This window comes from Haliotis rufescens, unplaced genomic scaffold (assembly GCF_023055435.1).
Source record: "Haliotis rufescens isolate VD_foot unplaced genomic scaffold, xgHalRufe1.0.p SCAF_13, whole genome shotgun sequence".
In the NCBI taxonomy this organism is placed as follows: domain Eukaryota; kingdom Metazoa; phylum Mollusca; class Gastropoda; order Lepetellida; family Haliotidae; genus Haliotis; species Haliotis rufescens.
The window spans coordinates 13988403-14006507 of NW_025963813.1; the positions used below are offsets into that span (position 1 = coordinate 13988403).

The 18105-nt window shown below is 43.6% G+C and overlaps 1 protein-coding gene across 1 annotated transcript; it reads right to left on the bottom strand.

Moving 5' to 3' along the window:
- Positions 1-1103: 1103 nt before the first annotated feature.
- LOC124111197 (integrin-linked kinase-associated serine/threonine phosphatase 2C-like) lies at positions 1104-17755 on the bottom strand. Its single transcript, XM_048394214.1, has 10 exons — positions 17518-17755; positions 16715-16891; positions 14893-15010; positions 13892-13998; positions 13124-13217; positions 10988-11075; positions 9495-9616; positions 5741-5860; positions 4537-4624; positions 1104-2995 (listed from the first exon to the last, which is right to left on the bottom strand). Exons 1-10 carry the CDS (start codon positions 17564-17566, stop codon positions 2846-2848), a joined length of 1113 nt encoding a protein of 370 aa, XP_048250171.1. The 5' UTR covers positions 17567-17755; the 3' UTR covers positions 1104-2845.
- Between the last annotated feature and the right edge of the window lie 350 nt (positions 17756-18105).

The window sequence follows — 18105 nt, forward strand, 5'->3', positions numbered from 1 at the left end:
TGCACAGTAGACATTACAAAATTAGAACTTTCACAATAAATTGTATATTCATAAACTTATCCAATCTCACACCATTTGTTTGGGTAGTGGCCATGGTAATGCTGGGATGTGTTCGGGTTATTTGTTTTTTTAGAAGCTGGAAACTTTGTTCAACCATGACATATAGGATCGAAAGAAGAAATGCATGTGTGTGATTGGATAAGTGTAACAATTTTTATATAACAGGAATTTTCTTTTCCATATAACTCTAAAATAATGTAAAAATAATCTTGAAATCCAAATCTTGCACCTTTAAAATGCCAACAGTCTTGAATTATCCATATTAGTTCATCATGAGTCGCCATCCCTACACTGTGACTGCATGGCGACACTAACAACAATTCAGCCAAAAGATTCTGTGTGATAAATAAGATTCTATTCATGATTCAGAGCTTGTAAGAAAATACAGCAGAAAAGTCTTTCGTCATTTACTATTTTGTGTATCCACGGCAAGAACACTCAACGTCTTGTGAATCAAATTTCAATACTCCAGACAAGCTGCAAGAAACAGTGACTTCAAATGACATTAATCTGGAAAAATACACCTCACCTCACCACCACTGAGCAACACACACACAACCAGTGATGTCTGGTAATATACTACACAACATGTACTAAGGTCCACACCTCTCCCTGAAGAGGACTATATTGGCCCTTACCAACTGTTGAGTAGTATAATTTGTACAAGATGATGGCCATGTCTGAAAACATATTATTCCGGATCTGTGTGGAACAGTAATCAGGATACACAATGAGTGAGTGAGTGAGTTGGGTTTAACGCCGCTTTTAACAGTATTCCAGTTATATCGCGGCATGTCAGCTTAATGTGGGAGGAAAGCCCGTACCACTTCGGTGAAACCCACGAGCTCGGGTATGGTGCTGACAAACCTAGAAACATAATTGGGGCGAACCGGGATTCGAACCCACAATCATAAGTTCCTGTCTTGCCAAAGGGACGCAACTCTGCACAGCAAATCGTGGTGACTTAGACGACTGGGCCACCCGTGCCCCCTGGATTTGAAGACAAAGGCAAATGGTAAGGTGGGATGGTTTTTTTAACTTGGCTTATGAATGTTCCGACCCCGAGAAATACATAAAATGTTACAAAAATACTTGTTTACTGTCGCTTTCAAAATACATAAATCATTTAAAATACCATGATCAAAAAGTGTTGAATTTATATCTTAAGAACTTCAAGACACACACAAATTATAATGAATTTGTAACTGAAATCTTAGTTACTTTTCTTGACCTACTGACCTGAGTTTTTCAGCCAAATATGTGTTTAAAAAATACAAAAAATAAACACAAAAACTGGCCTAATGGTCGCCAGCTTATCTTGTGTCAGGTGTTTGAAACAAGTTCCATATGTTTAATATGGATTCCTTCCAGCGTGGTTTGAAACCCTCAGTAACAACAATATTCCATGGACACAGACATGACATCTAGACATTATTTCCTTCAAGAAGTCAGCCATTTTCGATGAGTCAGAGGTGAGCAGGGATAGGTCAACATATGTGGTTAGAGTTACCTGCCCTTGATATGCACCAACAGAAATAATGAGTGAGATGTTTTAACACTGCTTTGAACAATGTTTCAGTTAAATCGCATCATGTCAGGAGAGACAATATTGCCTCATAAATGAATGGATATATGAGGCAACCCTGAAATTGCCACCTATTGGGGTGGGGGTGGGGGTGGCGGTTATGGTGGGGCCAGTGAGATTGATCTTAGGACTGTATCATATTTTTAGTTATGGTTGTGTTAAATTTTGGTGACCCTCCCCCTTTTGCTGTGTCATACCCCTAATAAATAACCCCCCATCCCCCGGTTAATAAATCACAGAGGAGACCATATTAATTTCCCTATTCCTCTCCCTTTTGATTCCTCACAATGAAATTTTCAACAGAACTATGTCATTATTCATGGCCACCCAAATCTGTCATTTTTCATACCCACCCCCATATAAATATTGGATGTCATTTCTTCATGACAAAAAACTATTACAAAAAAAACCACCCACAACCACCCTCACATCCCACCCGTACATAGTTGTGATAAATATTGGCAACCCCTCCTCATGTTTTCTCCTATTGTATCTAATTCCTGTATCCAATTACATCTCTGTATCACTGCCGTGATTTACGAGAATAAACATCATTCATCATTCATTCCTCTCTTGCTGTAGTTTTGTCATGACACCCAACCCCCATGAAAAAAGCCCCATCCACCCCACCCCTGTAACAAATGGTAGTACCTAAGTAACAGTGTTAGAAACTGGCACTTGTCCTACAGTCCTTGCCAAACTGCCCAATAGTTAAGGCATCATAAGGACGAGTATACATCTGCCCTTTTAAAGGATTTTGCTACATGTTTTCATGACAAGGACTAGTGGATTAAAACTGTTAGTTTCGAACGCTGTAAAATTAACTGAGCTGTTATTTAGACATATGCTACAGATCATCATCTGGCAACAAGAGCACATATCCAATTACACAAGGGATTAAATGAACAAATTGTTCAAAAAGCATGTTTTAAACAACCCACATGATGAGAAACACGTCTTGTCATTGCCAAGTGTGATAAATGTCAACCACACTGCCAGAGCATAAGAAGGAAATGCTGTTGCCTTCTCTTCTCAATGTTTTGTTAATGTGCAACCAGTACAGCCAGGCAGACAGGAACACATAGCACCTTTACAGTTAGGGGTAAGTTATGGCCAGTTACCATGGTAACATGCAAGGATAGCAGATTCACCTTGCCATATATTAATCAATAACTTTGTTTTTATACTCTTTGAAAGACATCAGGAACCGGCATGTTGTGATCGTGTGATGCTAACAATGGCAACGGTGACATTATCACCACTGAATCTTAAAACGGCATCATTGGCAAGCTTGTTACACGCTGCTTCGTACAAGGTGTCTGCCGAGGTCTTCTTGTCTTCTCCTTTGGGCTGAAAAATAAAATAAAATCTTGACATGATGACTGGTGACATAGGTGAATTATGATCAGCTTGGTGAAGGTGAGGTTTTGGATATTTTTTTTTGTTTCTTGATTTAGATGGTACTAATATTCCAGCTTTATCCCAATGGCATGTAAATAATCAAGTCTCTGACAGACAAACCAGTGGTTGATATTATGAACACCAACAGAGTAAAATGACATGCAATTAACCAAGTGTCAGAGCCTGCTACCTGATTCAAATTATATCACATGTTATATTTGGGATAACACCTTCTTTGTAAAGAACAGGTTCTATTACTTTTTTGGGTTGAGTCCCATCCAGGATTCGAACCCACACTGCCAGAGTGAGGCACCTAATCGCCAGCACACAAAGTCAGTGATCTAACCCACTCAGCCACCGAGGCTCCAAGGGAGCCATGCCAATTTGCACTTGTCAGAGGGGTACACAAAGTATGTGATCTTGACTACCAGTTGTCAGACTTTCATTTATGTGGAAGTCTCGGTGGCTGAGTGGGTTAGATCGCTGACTTGGTGTGCTGGCAATAAGTTACCTCACTCTGGCAGTATGGGTTTGAATCCCAGATGAGACTCAACCCCCAAAAGTACTAGAATCTGTACTTTACTAACAAAGTGTTATCCCAATTATAACATTTGACCAATTTCTAAATGGCATTGTGTGTTCACTGATTCTAATTAAGGACAAGTATTATTCTTTCCCAGAAACATAGGAAAGTTAATCAAAGTAGTGTAGCATCATCAAATCACAGGCCAAGTTTAGCACTGATAAGTGTGTAATATCAACTATCATACCTCCATGTCAGAATGATGCCATCTGATTGGTCCATGTGATCTTGATAAAATACTATGTATCCCGCCTTGGAGGGAATAAACTTCTCAGCGGGATAATAAATCCCTTATAACCTGCCACAAGCAAGTCAGGCTGCACATGGGTTTGTGAGAGGCTGAATAAATCCCTTATACCTGGCTTCGAACAAAAACCTGCACTTTTTTTCCCCGAATCAATGGATTGGTTGGTTGGTTTGTTGTTTAATGCCGCACTCAGCAATATTCCAGCTATATGACGGTGGTCTGTAAATAATCGAGTCTGGACCAGACAATCCAGTGATTAATATCATGAGCATCGATCCACGCAATTGGGATCAATGACATGCATCAACCAAGTCAGCAAGCCTGATCACCCGATCCCGTTAGTCGCCTTTTACGACAAGCATAGTCACCATTTACGGCAAGCATGGGTTGCTGAAGACCTATTCTACCCCGGAATCTTCACGGGTCCCGAATCAATGGAAGTGACATAGCGCAAGTTAACTTCAGGTCAATCTAACAGCTGTTTTCTATCAATTTTGAACTTGTTTTAATTCATTTACACTGTCAGTAAGATACATTCCTTGTAGCAAGATCCCAAAGGGTACAAGGGTTTTTATATGTCCCGTGTTAGGTATCATACCAATCGCCTCCGGCTCCATGTACCCTTCGTGATCCTGCTACAACTAATAGTGATACACTCACCTGTGAGTTAACAATGTTGTTGACCAGATCTACACTCTCCTGCAAACTGAAGCTCTTCCACAGACCATCACAGGCCAGCAGCAGGAACCTGTAACCATGTCACCAATGTGTAGGACATAGGTATAATGTGTGAAGCCCATTTCTGGGTGTCCGGCATCGTGGTACTGGGGGTGCGTGGGGTAGCCTATATTGTTGGTCCATCGCACTGAAGGCCAGAGAGTTTGATTCCCACTTGAGTATAATGTGGAGAGTCCATTTCTGGTGCAACAAGCCATGACATTACTGGAACAGCACCATAGTGAGTGAGTGAGTGAGTATGGTTTTACGCCGCTTTTAGCAATATTCCAGCAATATCACGGCGGTGGACACCAGAAATGGGCTTCACACATTGTACCCATGTCGGGAATCGAACCCGGGGTTTTGGCATGACGAGCGAACGCTTTAACCATTAGGCTACACGACCGCCCGAATAGCACCATAAATAGGGTAATTCTCACCAAGGTACTGCTGGGATAAATATACACTCCCTCGCATTATTGGATCCAAATTACCTCCTTGTGAGTGTTTGTTTGTTTGTTTGTTTGTTTGTTGTTTAATGCCTCACTCAGCAATATTCCAGCTATATGACGGCGGTCTGTAAATAATTGAGTCAGGACCAGACGATCCAGTGATTGATATCATGAGCATCAACTAAGTCAGCGAGCCAGACTACCCGATCGATCCAATTAGTCGCCTCTTACAACAAGCATAGTCGCTTTTATGGCAAGCATGGGTTGCTGAAGACCTATTCTACCCGGATCTTCATCCTTGTGAGTGGGTGAATGTTGTTTTTATGCCGCACTCAACAATATTCCAACAATATCATGTCGGCCAGTCTGGATCAAGCCTCTGATTTGTTTGCTGTTGTTTGTTGTTGCACTAAGCAATATTCGAGTCTGGAACAGACAATCCAGTGATTGATATCATCAGCATCGCAATTGGGATAACCAACCAATCCTATTTGTCGCCTCTTATGACAAGCATAGTCGCCTTTTACGCAAAGCATTTGTTGCTGAAGACCAGTTCTACACTGGATCATCACGGGCAGTCTGTAAATAATCAAGTCTGGACCAGACAATCCACTGATTGATATTATGACATTTCATTCAAGAAGTCTTTTGAACTCTATGTAGAGTATACACTTAAGCAATGAGACAAAGCTGACCGATCATGATCGGTGAGTTGGCACCGCTTGACATCAGGGAGGCAGATGACACCGTGGTTCTTGTAGGGCCCGTCCCCGATAGACCGAGAAACCTCCAGCTGACCCATCACTCGTCCTTCTCTGCAACAACAGACACATGCATTGCTTTATTTATTTCTTCATTTTGTTTGTTGTTTAACGCCACACTCAGAAATATTCCAGCTGTATGATGGCAGCCTGTAAACAATCCAGTTATTGTCAATCCAAAGTGTCTGGTTATAATGATTGACAACATGCAAGCAACCAAGTCACCGAGGCTGACCCCCTGATTCACAGACACCTCGCCTGACCACCTGATTCACAGACACCTCGTCGGACCACCTGATTTACAGACACCTCGCCGGACCACCTGATTCACAGACACCTCGCCTGACCACCTGATTCACAGACACCTCGCCGGACCACCTGATTCACAGACACCTCGCCTGACCACCTGATTCACAGACACCCCGCCGGACCACCTGATTCACAGACACCTCGCCTGACCACCTGATTCACAGACACCTCGCCTGATCACCTGATTTGCAGACACCTCGCCGGACCACCTGATTCACAGACACCTCGCCTGAACACCTGATTCACAGACACCTCGCCTGATCACCTGATTCACAGACACCTCCCCGGACCACCTGATTCACAGACACCTCGCCTGACCACCTGATTTACAGACACCTCGCCTGACCACCTGATTCAAAGACACCTAGCTTGACCACCTGATTCACAGACACCTCGCCTGACCACCTGATTCACAGACACCTCGCCGGACCACCTGATTCACAGACACCTCGCCTGACCACCTGATTAACAGACACCTCGCCTGACCACCTGATTCACAGACACCTAGCCTGACCACCTGATTCACAGACACCTAGCCTGACCACCTGATTCACAGACACCTCGCCTGACCACCTGATTTACAGACACCTCGCCGGACCACCTGATTCACAGACACCTAGCCTGACCACATGATTCACAGACACCTAGCCTGACCACCTGATTCACAGACACCTCGCCTGACCACCTGATTTACAGACAACTCGCCTGACCACCTGATTCAAAGACACCTCGCCTGACCACCTGATTTACAGACACCTCGCCTGACCACCTGATTCACAGACACCTCGCCTGACCACCTGATTCACAGACACCTTGCCTGACCCCACCATTCACAGATGCCAAGACTGACCACCTGATTCATAGACACCTCGCCTGACCACCTGATTCACAGACACCTCGCCTGACCACCTGATTCACAGACACCCCGCCTGACCACCTGATTCATAGACACCTCGCCTGACCACCTGATTCACAGACACCTCGCCTGACCACCTGATTCACAGACAGTGAGCCTGACCACCTGATCCACAGACAGTGAGCCTGACCACCTGATCCACTGACACCAAGCCTGACCACCCCATCCACAGACAGTGAGCCTGACCACCTGATCCACACACTGAGCCTGACCAGCCCATCCACAGACACCGAGCCTGACCAGCCCATCCTAGGTCACCGAGCCTGACCACCCCATCCACAGACACCGAGCCTGACCAGCCCATCCTAGGTCACCGAGCCTGACCACCTCATCCAGTCACCGAGCCTGACCAGCCCATTCTTGGTCACCGAGCCTGACCACCCCATCCACAGACACCGAGCCTGACCACCCCATCCACAAACACTGAGCCTGACCAGCCCATCCTTGGTCACCGAGCCTGACCACCCCATCCACAGACACCAAGCCTGACCAGCCCATCCACAGTCACCGAGCCTGACCAGCCCATCCTAGGTCACCGAGCCTGACCACCCCATCCAGTCCCCGAGCCTGACCAGCCCATCCTTGGTCACCCAGCCTGACCACCCCATCCACAGACACCGAGCCTGACCAGCCCATCCTAGGTCACCGAGCCTGACCACCCCATCCACAGACACCGAGCCTGACCACCCCATCCACAGACACCGAGCCTGACCAGCCCATCCTTGGTCACCGAGCCTGACCACCCCATCCACAGACAGTGAGCCTGACCAGCCCATCCTAGGTCACCGAGCCTGACCACCCCATCCACAGACACCGAGCCTGACCAGCCCATCCACAGTCACCGAGCCTGACCAGCCCATTCTAGGTCACCGAGCCTGACCACCCCATCCAGTCACCGAGCCTGACCACCCCATCCACAGACACCGAGCCTGACCAGCCCATCCTAGGTCACCGAGCCTGACCACCCCATCCACAGACACCGAGCCTGAACAGCCCATCCTAGGTCACCGAGCCTGACCACCCCATCCACAAATCCAATATTAGAAACAAAGGGGTGGACAAGGAAGACATGACAGCCTGTAAACAATCCAGTTATTGTCAATCCAAAGTGTCTGGTTATAATGATTGACAACATGCAAGCAACCAAGTCACCGAGGCTGACCCCCTGATTCACAGACACCTCGCCTGACCACCTGATTCACAGACACCTCGTCGGACCACCTGATTTACAGACACCTCGCCGGACCACCTGATTCACAGACACCTCGCCTGACCACCTGATTCACAGACACCTCGCCGGACCACCCCATCCACAGACACCGAGCCTGACCACCCCATCCACAGACACCGAGCCTGACCAGCCCATCCTAGGTCACCGAGCCTGACCACCCCATCCACAGACACCGAGCCTGAACAGCCCATCCTAGGTCACCGAGCCTGACCACCCCATCCACAAATCCAATATTAGAAACAAAGGGGTGGACAAGGAAGACATGACACTCAGATTCAATATAAGGGATAATATATAATTCCTTGGACATGTTGGAGTGAATGAGTGAAGTAAAACATGATAAAACAGGAGATTAACATAGTGTGTTTTCAATGACAGGACATGCAGTAGCCCTGATTGTTATTTATAATTTGGAAGTTGTTACCCATGAGAGTTCATCACCTGATCCTGCCTGATGACAGGACATGCAGTAGCCCTGATTGTTACCTATAATTAGGAAGTTGTTACCCATGAGAGTTCATCACCTGATCCTGCCTGATGACAGGACATGCAGTAGCCCTGATTGTTACCTATAACAAGTATTTGTCACAAAGTGACGAAATGTCCCCCGCCTGTATATACACCATAGTACCAAATATGAAGACAATCCAGTGTTTAGTTCTTGAGATATTGCGGCAACACCGTTTTCCAACTCCAAAAGCAGATTTGCCTGCTGTGACCTTGAAATGGGATCAAGCAAGAACTTGTATTTGTGATTAATCCTGTTGTCCTTATTTAAAACATAACTTGTTTATTGTTAAGCAAGATTATCTTTGCAGCCTTTGTAATATGCAGCTATCAGCCGACTCGTCTTGCATAAAAACACGGGCTGTGTACTCGCATGCAGATGACCACGGAGTATGCTGATCGCTGTGTTGGATTTACGAGACTGAAGAATGAGTAATTTCGGTAATTTGTTGCAAATTAGGTGTGTCGGAGTCGGAGTGTGAGATAGTCGGAGTCTAAATAGCAATGATTTATTTGGTTCCCACCATTAGTGTCGGATAAAGCCGATTGTCAGATTAAAGAGTGTCGGATTAACGAGACTTGACTGTATACAGCACATATACAACAAATGTCCGGGACTAAAAAATAAGTTTGTTATATCGGTCAGTTTGTTATAGCATGTTTGTTATAAACTTAGTTTACTGTATACAGGTGACAATGGAGGATGGGGGACCTTTTCAACTGACCTAACATGTCCCCCAGACTTCTGTATCCTCATCCTCTCCTCATACACCCCGGGACTGTGGTCCGTAGATAGCGGCACGGCAACACACTTCGCCTGATCTTCCTTGTAGCGACACAAGATGGACTGAAGGAACAAATAACAAAACACTATATCTACAACGTCATCATGTAATTATGAGTGAGTGAGTGAGTATGGTTTTACGCCGCTTTTAGCAATATTCCAGCAATATCACGGCTGGAGACACCAGAAATGGGCTTCACACATTGTACCCATGTCGGGAATCGAACCCGGGTCTTCGGCGTGACGAGCGAACGCTTTAACCACTAGGCTACCCGACCGCCCCCTCATGTAATTCTAAATGTTTTGGACCTTGTCCAACATGAGTGTAATGGCCGATCAGATTATCCCTGGCCTTTTTACAACACATTGATGGCAGTTAAATATCAATAGTTAACCTAAATGCAAAGCTACGCTATCCATATTGTATCTAAAAGTAAATAAATAAACATATAACAACCAATGAAGTTTTTGGCTGGCATTTAGAGTGAGTGAGTATGGTTTTACGCCGCTTTTAGCAATATTCCAGCAATATCACAGCGGGGGACACCAGAAATGGGCTTCACACATTGTACCCATGTCGGGTTTCGAACCCGGGTCTTTGGCGTGACGAGCGAACGCTTTATCCTCTAGGCTACCCGAGCGCCCCGCTGGCATTTAGAAATTGGAAGACATGACAGGTTTTTATTGATAACAATTTCATTACTGTTTGTAACGACGTTTCAGGGCTACTTCTTGACTGAACACTACAAATATACTACAAGAAGTACCGTATTTTCTTGAGTATAGTGTGCACCCACGTATAATGCACACCCACCTCGAGCGGATTCAGTACTTTGGGGGGAAAAAATTTGAATATTATGCGCAAAAAAAAAAATCATTATGGCGTGTATAATGCGCACCCCCTAATACACCGCTGTGTTTTTTGGAAAAAAAGTGTGCACTATACTCAAAAAATGGTAGTCCTGAAACATTGTTACAAGGACTAAAGAAGTAGTGATCCATAACAAAGGTCATGTCTTCATTACTGCTTATCATTAACATTTCCCTTGGTTCTGATACAGACCTTGCTTCAACATTAAAAACTCCTGAATTTACATCTGACATAATCATAAGTGAGAGGGTCAGTCAGGTTTAACGCCGCTTTGAACAGTATTCCAGTTATATCACAGTGTGTCAGCTTAATGTAGGAAGAAAGTGATGCAGGTCTCAGACATTTACCACTTTGGTGACACCCACGAGCATGGGTAGGGTGCTGACAAACCTTGAAACATAATTTGGGCAAACTGGGATTCGAACCCTGATCATAGGTTTCGGGCTATCCCAAGGGACGCAACTCTGCATATTTTTATCCCGACCTAACCAAACTAATCATGCTAATAGTAGCAAACAATTTGTTAGACATAAAAAGAGTGTGGCCTAAGAAAGTAGTCCTACCTTGCTGTCTCCTAGGTTTGCGATAAACAGTGTTTCATTGATGACAAGTACAAGAATAGCTGTGGTGCCGTCCTTCCATGTGGGTTTACTGAAATACATACAAGTTCAAAACATTAACTCGTGCATTTCACACCCAAAACTTTGCACCGATCAATTTTTATGTCACAAGGCAGCCATGAGGACGTTTACACGCAAAATTCCTAATGGCCAATAAAATAAATATCACGGCGCCAAAAGGATGCAACATCAAATCCCAAACTAACACAAAAATATGTCGTCGATCGTACCCCGACAAATGACTACGCTTCATCAATCTTTGTCCAAAATGGAAGTAAACATGTTTTAGCGACTGGAATACATTAACCATTTATCGTAACCTTGAAAGTCTTCAGGTAGCATCAGTAACGTTAGGATTAGCGAAAAGTTCTGAAGTTATTGACCATTGCAATGTAACGCATGTCTTGATTGGCTGGAATAATCAATTCCGAACTGAGAGTTATCTCCCTTACATCACTGTTAAAGAACTGAAGAACGCATAGATCTGTATAGTCTGGAACGTAAATTAAGGTACTGATGTTTACTACAATATCTGAAAAACTATTGGACCTACTCCAGTCACAGTTGGTAAGAGATTATTAAACAGTCAAACATAACTGGATATTACATTTAAAGACAATCGGTGCATGAATACAAAATCTGTCTATTTAGCTATCACTGTATTTCATCAACAACCAGACCTGTTCGTCACGGGTGGAACGAGCATTCATTGAAACAGCCATCTGCATAATGCTACCCCGGCATCACAGGGCCATATGACACAGTTGAACCAATCAACTCAACTCGAAAGGGTGCACAGGAATCACGCATGCACGAATACGGTGTTACCGCGGGGTGTCTCAACGTGCGTGATTCCAGTGCACCCTTTCGAGTTGAGTTGTCTTTAAAGGTAATATCCAGTTATGTATGACTGTTTAATAATCTCATACCAACTGTGACTGGAGAAGGTCCGATAGTTGTTCAGATATTGTAGTAAACGTCAGTACCTTATATTACATTCCAGACTATAACTCACTGGAAGAATGAACCGCCTTTGAAAAGTGAATAAATGAAATGTAACACGTAAAATTGTGTGACAATATTTGACTACATACAGTGACACTGACAAGTTGAATTTCTGATGGACAGTAAATAAAGACAACTTTCTCTAAGTTTTACGTCTTTATTTCAAAAATATTTGTGTGTATCATGGTTTCATCGAATGTCCCCAATTCTTAGAAATGTAGGGGTCACTGGGTCCATTTTTCTAGTTTCTGAAATGAACACCGACGGCTTCCTGAACTTAACATGTACCGGCCGAGCAGACCTTGATATTCCTTTTTCCTTTCTTCCTTTTCCTAAGGTTTCAAATTGATTTCTCAGCGGGGTACAAGAGTGGGCTACATAGAAAATAATTGCCTGCTCCTTAACCAATCTGAAGCTAGTATTTTAATGTAAGGTGAGATAATATGTTTTGTACGTGCGGAATAAAATAAACCATTTTAGAAGAGTCATTTTCACTTCCAGCCAACCCTGTTAACTCCATCCTTGATGATCCATATCGTTATGATCCATATCGTTATGATCAATATCTTTATGATCAATATTGTTATGATCCATATCGTTATGACCCATATCGTTATGATCCATATCGTTATGATCAATATCGTTATGATCCATATCAATATCGTTATGATCCATATCGTTATGATCAATATCAATATCGTTATGATCCATATCGTTATGATCAATATCGTTATGATCCATATCGTTGTGATCAATACCCTGGTCCCACTCACAGTGTCCACGATTTATCGCGACACCTCTAATTCCAGTTATATCAAGGCGAGTCAGCCTGACATGGGAGGAAAACCCAAAGAGATGCAGGTCTCAGACATTTACCCATGATAAATCTGGCGCTGACAACCCCATAACATAATAAGCATGAATGTGGGATTCAAACCCGTGATCACAGTTTCCTGGTACGTCTAAGGGACACAACTCTACACAGTGCATTGTGGCGCCTTAGATGCCACGGCCACTTAAGACCCTTTCAGATCAGAGGCAGCACATGACTAAACAGAATAATTTGAAATTTACTTTTTTGTGGCTTGTTTGAGGAAATCTTCATCAGTTTTCTTAAATGCCTCGATAAAACACTTCTTTATGTCTCTCTCCACCTGGGACACATCTCCTGAAAGAAAAAGTAATTCAGAAATTATCATCTGACAAAGATTTTAAACTGAGACTGATATTCCATGGAGAAGTCACATCTTGAAACATCTACGTTATCCATAATATAACGATTGAATGATTATTGACAGGACTCGATTTTGCTAAAGAAAACATGCACCAGTGCAACACATTATTGAAAAGTGCAACCTTATATTTTTGTCTACATTCACCACATCAACAATTTTTCAACACATTCAATACCTCAAAGCCTTATGTACCATACTACATCACTAATCCCTGTGTTACGTGTAAGTTGTCATACTTTGTGGGGCTTGGTGTCATCAAACTGTGGGTACTTCAAGATTATGTGCACATGTTCCTATTACAATTTACACTAATTGGTGTAAAATCATGACACAGTCATGAGAGATCTGAGTCTTTATTTATTACAAGTTTATGCATCTATGTTTCAACTTGACCAAGGTGCAACCTGGTTTTGTCTGGTGAAACTAGGTTTTCATGTCCTGGTGCAAGTTAAATCAAGTTCCTAAAATCGAGCCCTGCCGACACTTCAGTATACTTATCCTTTGAATTCAGAAATGTATCGAACAATCTCCATGAATTAAGGTAAACAAAACAGGTAATCGGCTAATGTTAGGTACACATATTTTCAGGTTTAGCTTTGGGGATTACCCTTGGGAAACCTATCCCGCAGATTTCGTGGGAAAACCTGGCATGCCAACCTGGATGCTCTGCCGCCCCCGTGTCCATCGAAGACGCCGAAGAGAGACAAGCGATAGCTGCAACAGGAACAAAGAACTAGAACATCCTCAAAATACAGCACACCCTCCACACACAGCATACTTGCAAACTCTGTGTCTCAGGACAGTTAGATTCTCCTATGAATAAAGGGTGGGTGGGTGGATGGAAGCCAGGGCTCTGATCAGTTGAATGATTAAGGTGGGGATCTTTGTTGTTGATTGGTGGAGAATGGTCTCATTAGATGAAGGTGCATATTGCGATCTCATAAAATGAAGGGATGACTTTGGGGATCTCTTACTCACATGGATGGAGGGAGGTCGGGATCTACCCACATGGAAGGGTGGAGGTCGGGATCTACTCACATGGAAGGAGGGAGGTCGGGATCTACTCACATGGAAGGATGGAGGTCAGGATCTACTCACAAGGAAGGGTGGAGATCGGGATCTACTCACATGGAAGGAGGGAGGTCAGGATCTACTCACAAGGAAGGGTGGAGGTCCGGATCTACTCACATGGATGGAGGGAGGTCGGGCTCTACTCACATGGAAGGAGGGAGGTCGGGATCTACCCACATGGAAGGAGGGAGGTCGGGATCTACTCACAAGGAAGGGTGGGGGTCGGGATCTACTCACATGGAAGGAGGGAGGTCGGGATCTACTCACATGGAAGGGTGGAGGTCAGGATCTACTCACATGGAAGGGTGGAGGTCAGGATCTACTCACATGGAAGGGTGGAGGTCGGGCTCTACTCACATGGAAGGGTGGAGGTCAGGATCTACTCACATGGAAGGATGGAGGTCGGGATCTACTCACATGGAAGGGTGGAGGTCTGGATCTACTCACATGGAAGGGTGGAGGTCGGGATCTACTCACATGGAAGGGTGGAGGTCAGGATCTACTCACATGGAAGGAGGGAGGTCGGGATCTACTCACATGGAAGGGTGGAGATCGGGGATCTCCTGGTGGTAGTTGTGCAGCATGAAGTGAGCGTCCTGCATCTCCTCCCTCTCCCCTTTCCTGTCAGCCACAAAACTCTTCAGGCTGTACTTGGCTGTGAACAGGTCCAGTTCCATATTATCAACATGCGGAAGACATGTTGTTGTTGGTTTGTTGTTTAACGCCGCACTCAGCAATATTCCAGGTATATGACGGCGGTCTGTAAATAATCGAGTCTGGACCAGACAATCCAGTGATTGATATCATGAGCATCGATCCACACAATTGGGAACAATGACCGTGCATCAACCAAGTCAGCGAGCCTGACCACCTGATCCCGTTAGTCGCTTTTTACAACAAGCATAGTCGCCTTTTACGGCTAGCATGGGTTGCTGAAGACCTATTCTACCCCAGATCTTCACGGAAGACATGTGACACAGGGGTGTGGAAATATCAAAATTTTGAAGTAAACAGTCAAAATTTATTATGTCTAAATATCTAGATCATTCATCAAAAATGGTGTGTTTAATCAAATAATTGCTATTTTAGGTTTGAAAAAATAAAAGAATTGGTTCTCAGGCAATGGTTTTTTAAAATATAGTGTGGGCGGGCGGGCGGGCGGCATTTTTGTTTCCTTGTTCAAACTAGTATGTAACCAATAAAGAGTTGGGTCATCAATAAACAATTGTGAACAATCAACCTGGGAAAGGGCCTCCCTACATAAATGTATTCCTTGATGAGTAAAAATATTTAGTACTTGTTATGAATAATTTATATAAATTGTAAAATGGTAAAGTTGTCCATGGACAACTGAAACTGATTTTATTGTTTATGTCCAGTGATGTGACCTTACGAGCTGAGCATTGATTTTCAACACCCCTACCCAGTGTTCCAAGGCAGGCAAAACAATCTTAAGATGAGGTGAGGTGAAATGGGGTAATTTTCAAATCTTTTCATGTTTTGGATAAAGGTGCTCTTCACTGGGCGTTAGCATGTTGTTTGAAATGCAAGTTATATGAGAGGTGGAATCTGATTGGTCAGTAGGAGGGACACAGAAGGGACATAACTCATAATAGCCACTTATGACGCTAAGATCGAACCAAGAAATTCGATCCTAGTTCGGCAAGGGTAGAAACTGGACTGTTATAGTCGGTTAACAAAATACATCAGTTTCACTTTTTTTTACGTCTATACATTTCGGTCAACATGTCTTGAAATTGTTAATTGACAAATTAATAAAATACATGAGGTGAGGTGAAATTGGGTTTAACGTCGCGTCCAAGATTATTGCACTAATATAGCGACGTGCATGCACGTGTATAATAATAATAGGTTTCTGGCGAGACCAAGAGATGCAACTCTGCACAGCGAATTGCTGTCCCTTAGACGACTGGACCACCCATAGCCCCCTTAATAGATGAGGTGAGGTGAAATTGGGTTTAACATCGCGTCCAAGATTATTGCTCATATATAGCAATGTGTATGCACGTGTGTGTGTGTGTGTGTGTGTGTGTGTGCGGCTGCTTGTACTCGTACTGACTGATGCCGATTTATAGTGCTAGCCCACTGAGATACCATGCTCCAGTTTAACGTAAATACCCCACTCAGACACAGAATACTGACAACCAGTCCTTGTTTTAGCCCCTTAATGCCAAGCACCAGACAGGATAACAACAAGTACCATCCTTTAACGTCATTCGGTATGACGCGGCTGGCGATCACACACGAACTTTCCGCTCTCCGGACAGACACTCTACTACTAGACCATGGAGGCGGTCAAATCTTAAGATGATAACCGACTACACATATATAAACCTACCACATGATTTTAAGCGGACATTCTTCTGTTGACTGTCCTCTTCTGTGCTCTTCCGTTTCTCGCCCTTTGCCCTCTCCTCCATGGGAATCTTCGATGATGGCAGATCATCAAACAACCCTTCCCCAGCGTTGCTTGCATTACTGAACAAATCAACTCCACTGCTCTCGACATTCACCTCTACAAATGGACACAAACATTTCATTGAAATTTTAACATTTAATGGACTACTTTATCAAATCTCACACCATGCATTTCTTACTTCTTACAATCCTTCGGAGGAAAGTTTCCAGCTTCTAAAAACAGTTCACCCGAACACATCCCTGCATCACGATGGCCACGACCCAAACAACCGTTTTACACACAATCACCTTCTATTCTGATACTAGAATAACAATACTGAGTTTAGTTCATCGAAAATTAATAGGACGATGAAGTAAATCTATTTCCGTTTCCTTATCAATTCGTAATCTGACATTTTGATCAACATATCTAGGCCACGTTAACACAGCACAATTATTAGCATGAACATTGACTTGCTATCATTCTGCCAATTAAATACTTACGCGAAATGCTTTTGCATTGCATCAAAAATTCCCGAAATGTGCTATCATACAATCGTAAAGCGTCAGTATGTCAGTGTGATGCTGTGTATACATGGGTAACTTGAGCCGATTGGTAATGATGTAGACATCTGGTCAATACGCTAGCTTGCGTCTGGGTAACATGCTGACACTCGAGCAGTCGGCAATAGGTTATAGTCTGCTATTAACGATAACAGACAACACAATGTACTAAAAACAGACCTTGTAAAGTCCTGCTTGCCGGTTCAGGCAAATCTTCAAAGAGGTCCATTTCTCTCGCTTCATCGGTTCGTTCGCTTCCTCTAAACGGAAGTGCGCACAGGGGCTTTCTTGATTAACTCTTTGCCAAATATCAACTATACTGGTAAAGTTGTAAGAGTATCTTACGTATGATACTGCATGCGCAGTTTCTACTTATGTTCATATAGTTGATACTTTTCACTCAGGACGATGGTATTTAAGCGCTGATAAAGCATTATGAAAATATTCTACAATCGTATTTCATTTCTGGTATAATCAAGTACGCCCGTTTTCAATGAGTTAAATTGTGGATCAGGAAACGAAGTTGGATTTCGTAATTAAATATGAGCGTGATTTGAATTACCTGTCAGTGGGTACCTTGGACCAAATGCAACTATCAAAGAAGAACGAACATGTATTTATGCTTTTGGATGTATATCGCTGTATTAAAGAGGAGAATGAATATTTAAACACTCAATTTCATATTTCACAAGTCCGAGCAGCAGCTATAAGGCCTTTTGGGAGAAACAGTGAATTCGAAGCAACTCTAGACACAATCTACGGCGAATT

Excerpts from the sequence above, each read along its gene's own strand:
- LOC124111197 (XM_048394214.1), bottom strand. The coding sequence starts at position 17,566 with ATGGACCTCTTTGAAGATTTGCCTGAACCGGCAAGCAGGACTTTACAA. Across the intron at positions 16,892-17,517 it reads GGCAAGCAGGACTTTACAAG|AGGTGAATGTCGAGAGCAGT; the intron begins GTCTGTTTTTAG and ends GTCCATTTGTAG. Across the intron at positions 4,625-5,740 it reads CAACTCACCGATCATGATCG|GTTCCTGCTGCTGGCCTGTG; the intron begins GTCAGCTTTGTC and ends ACATGGTTACAG.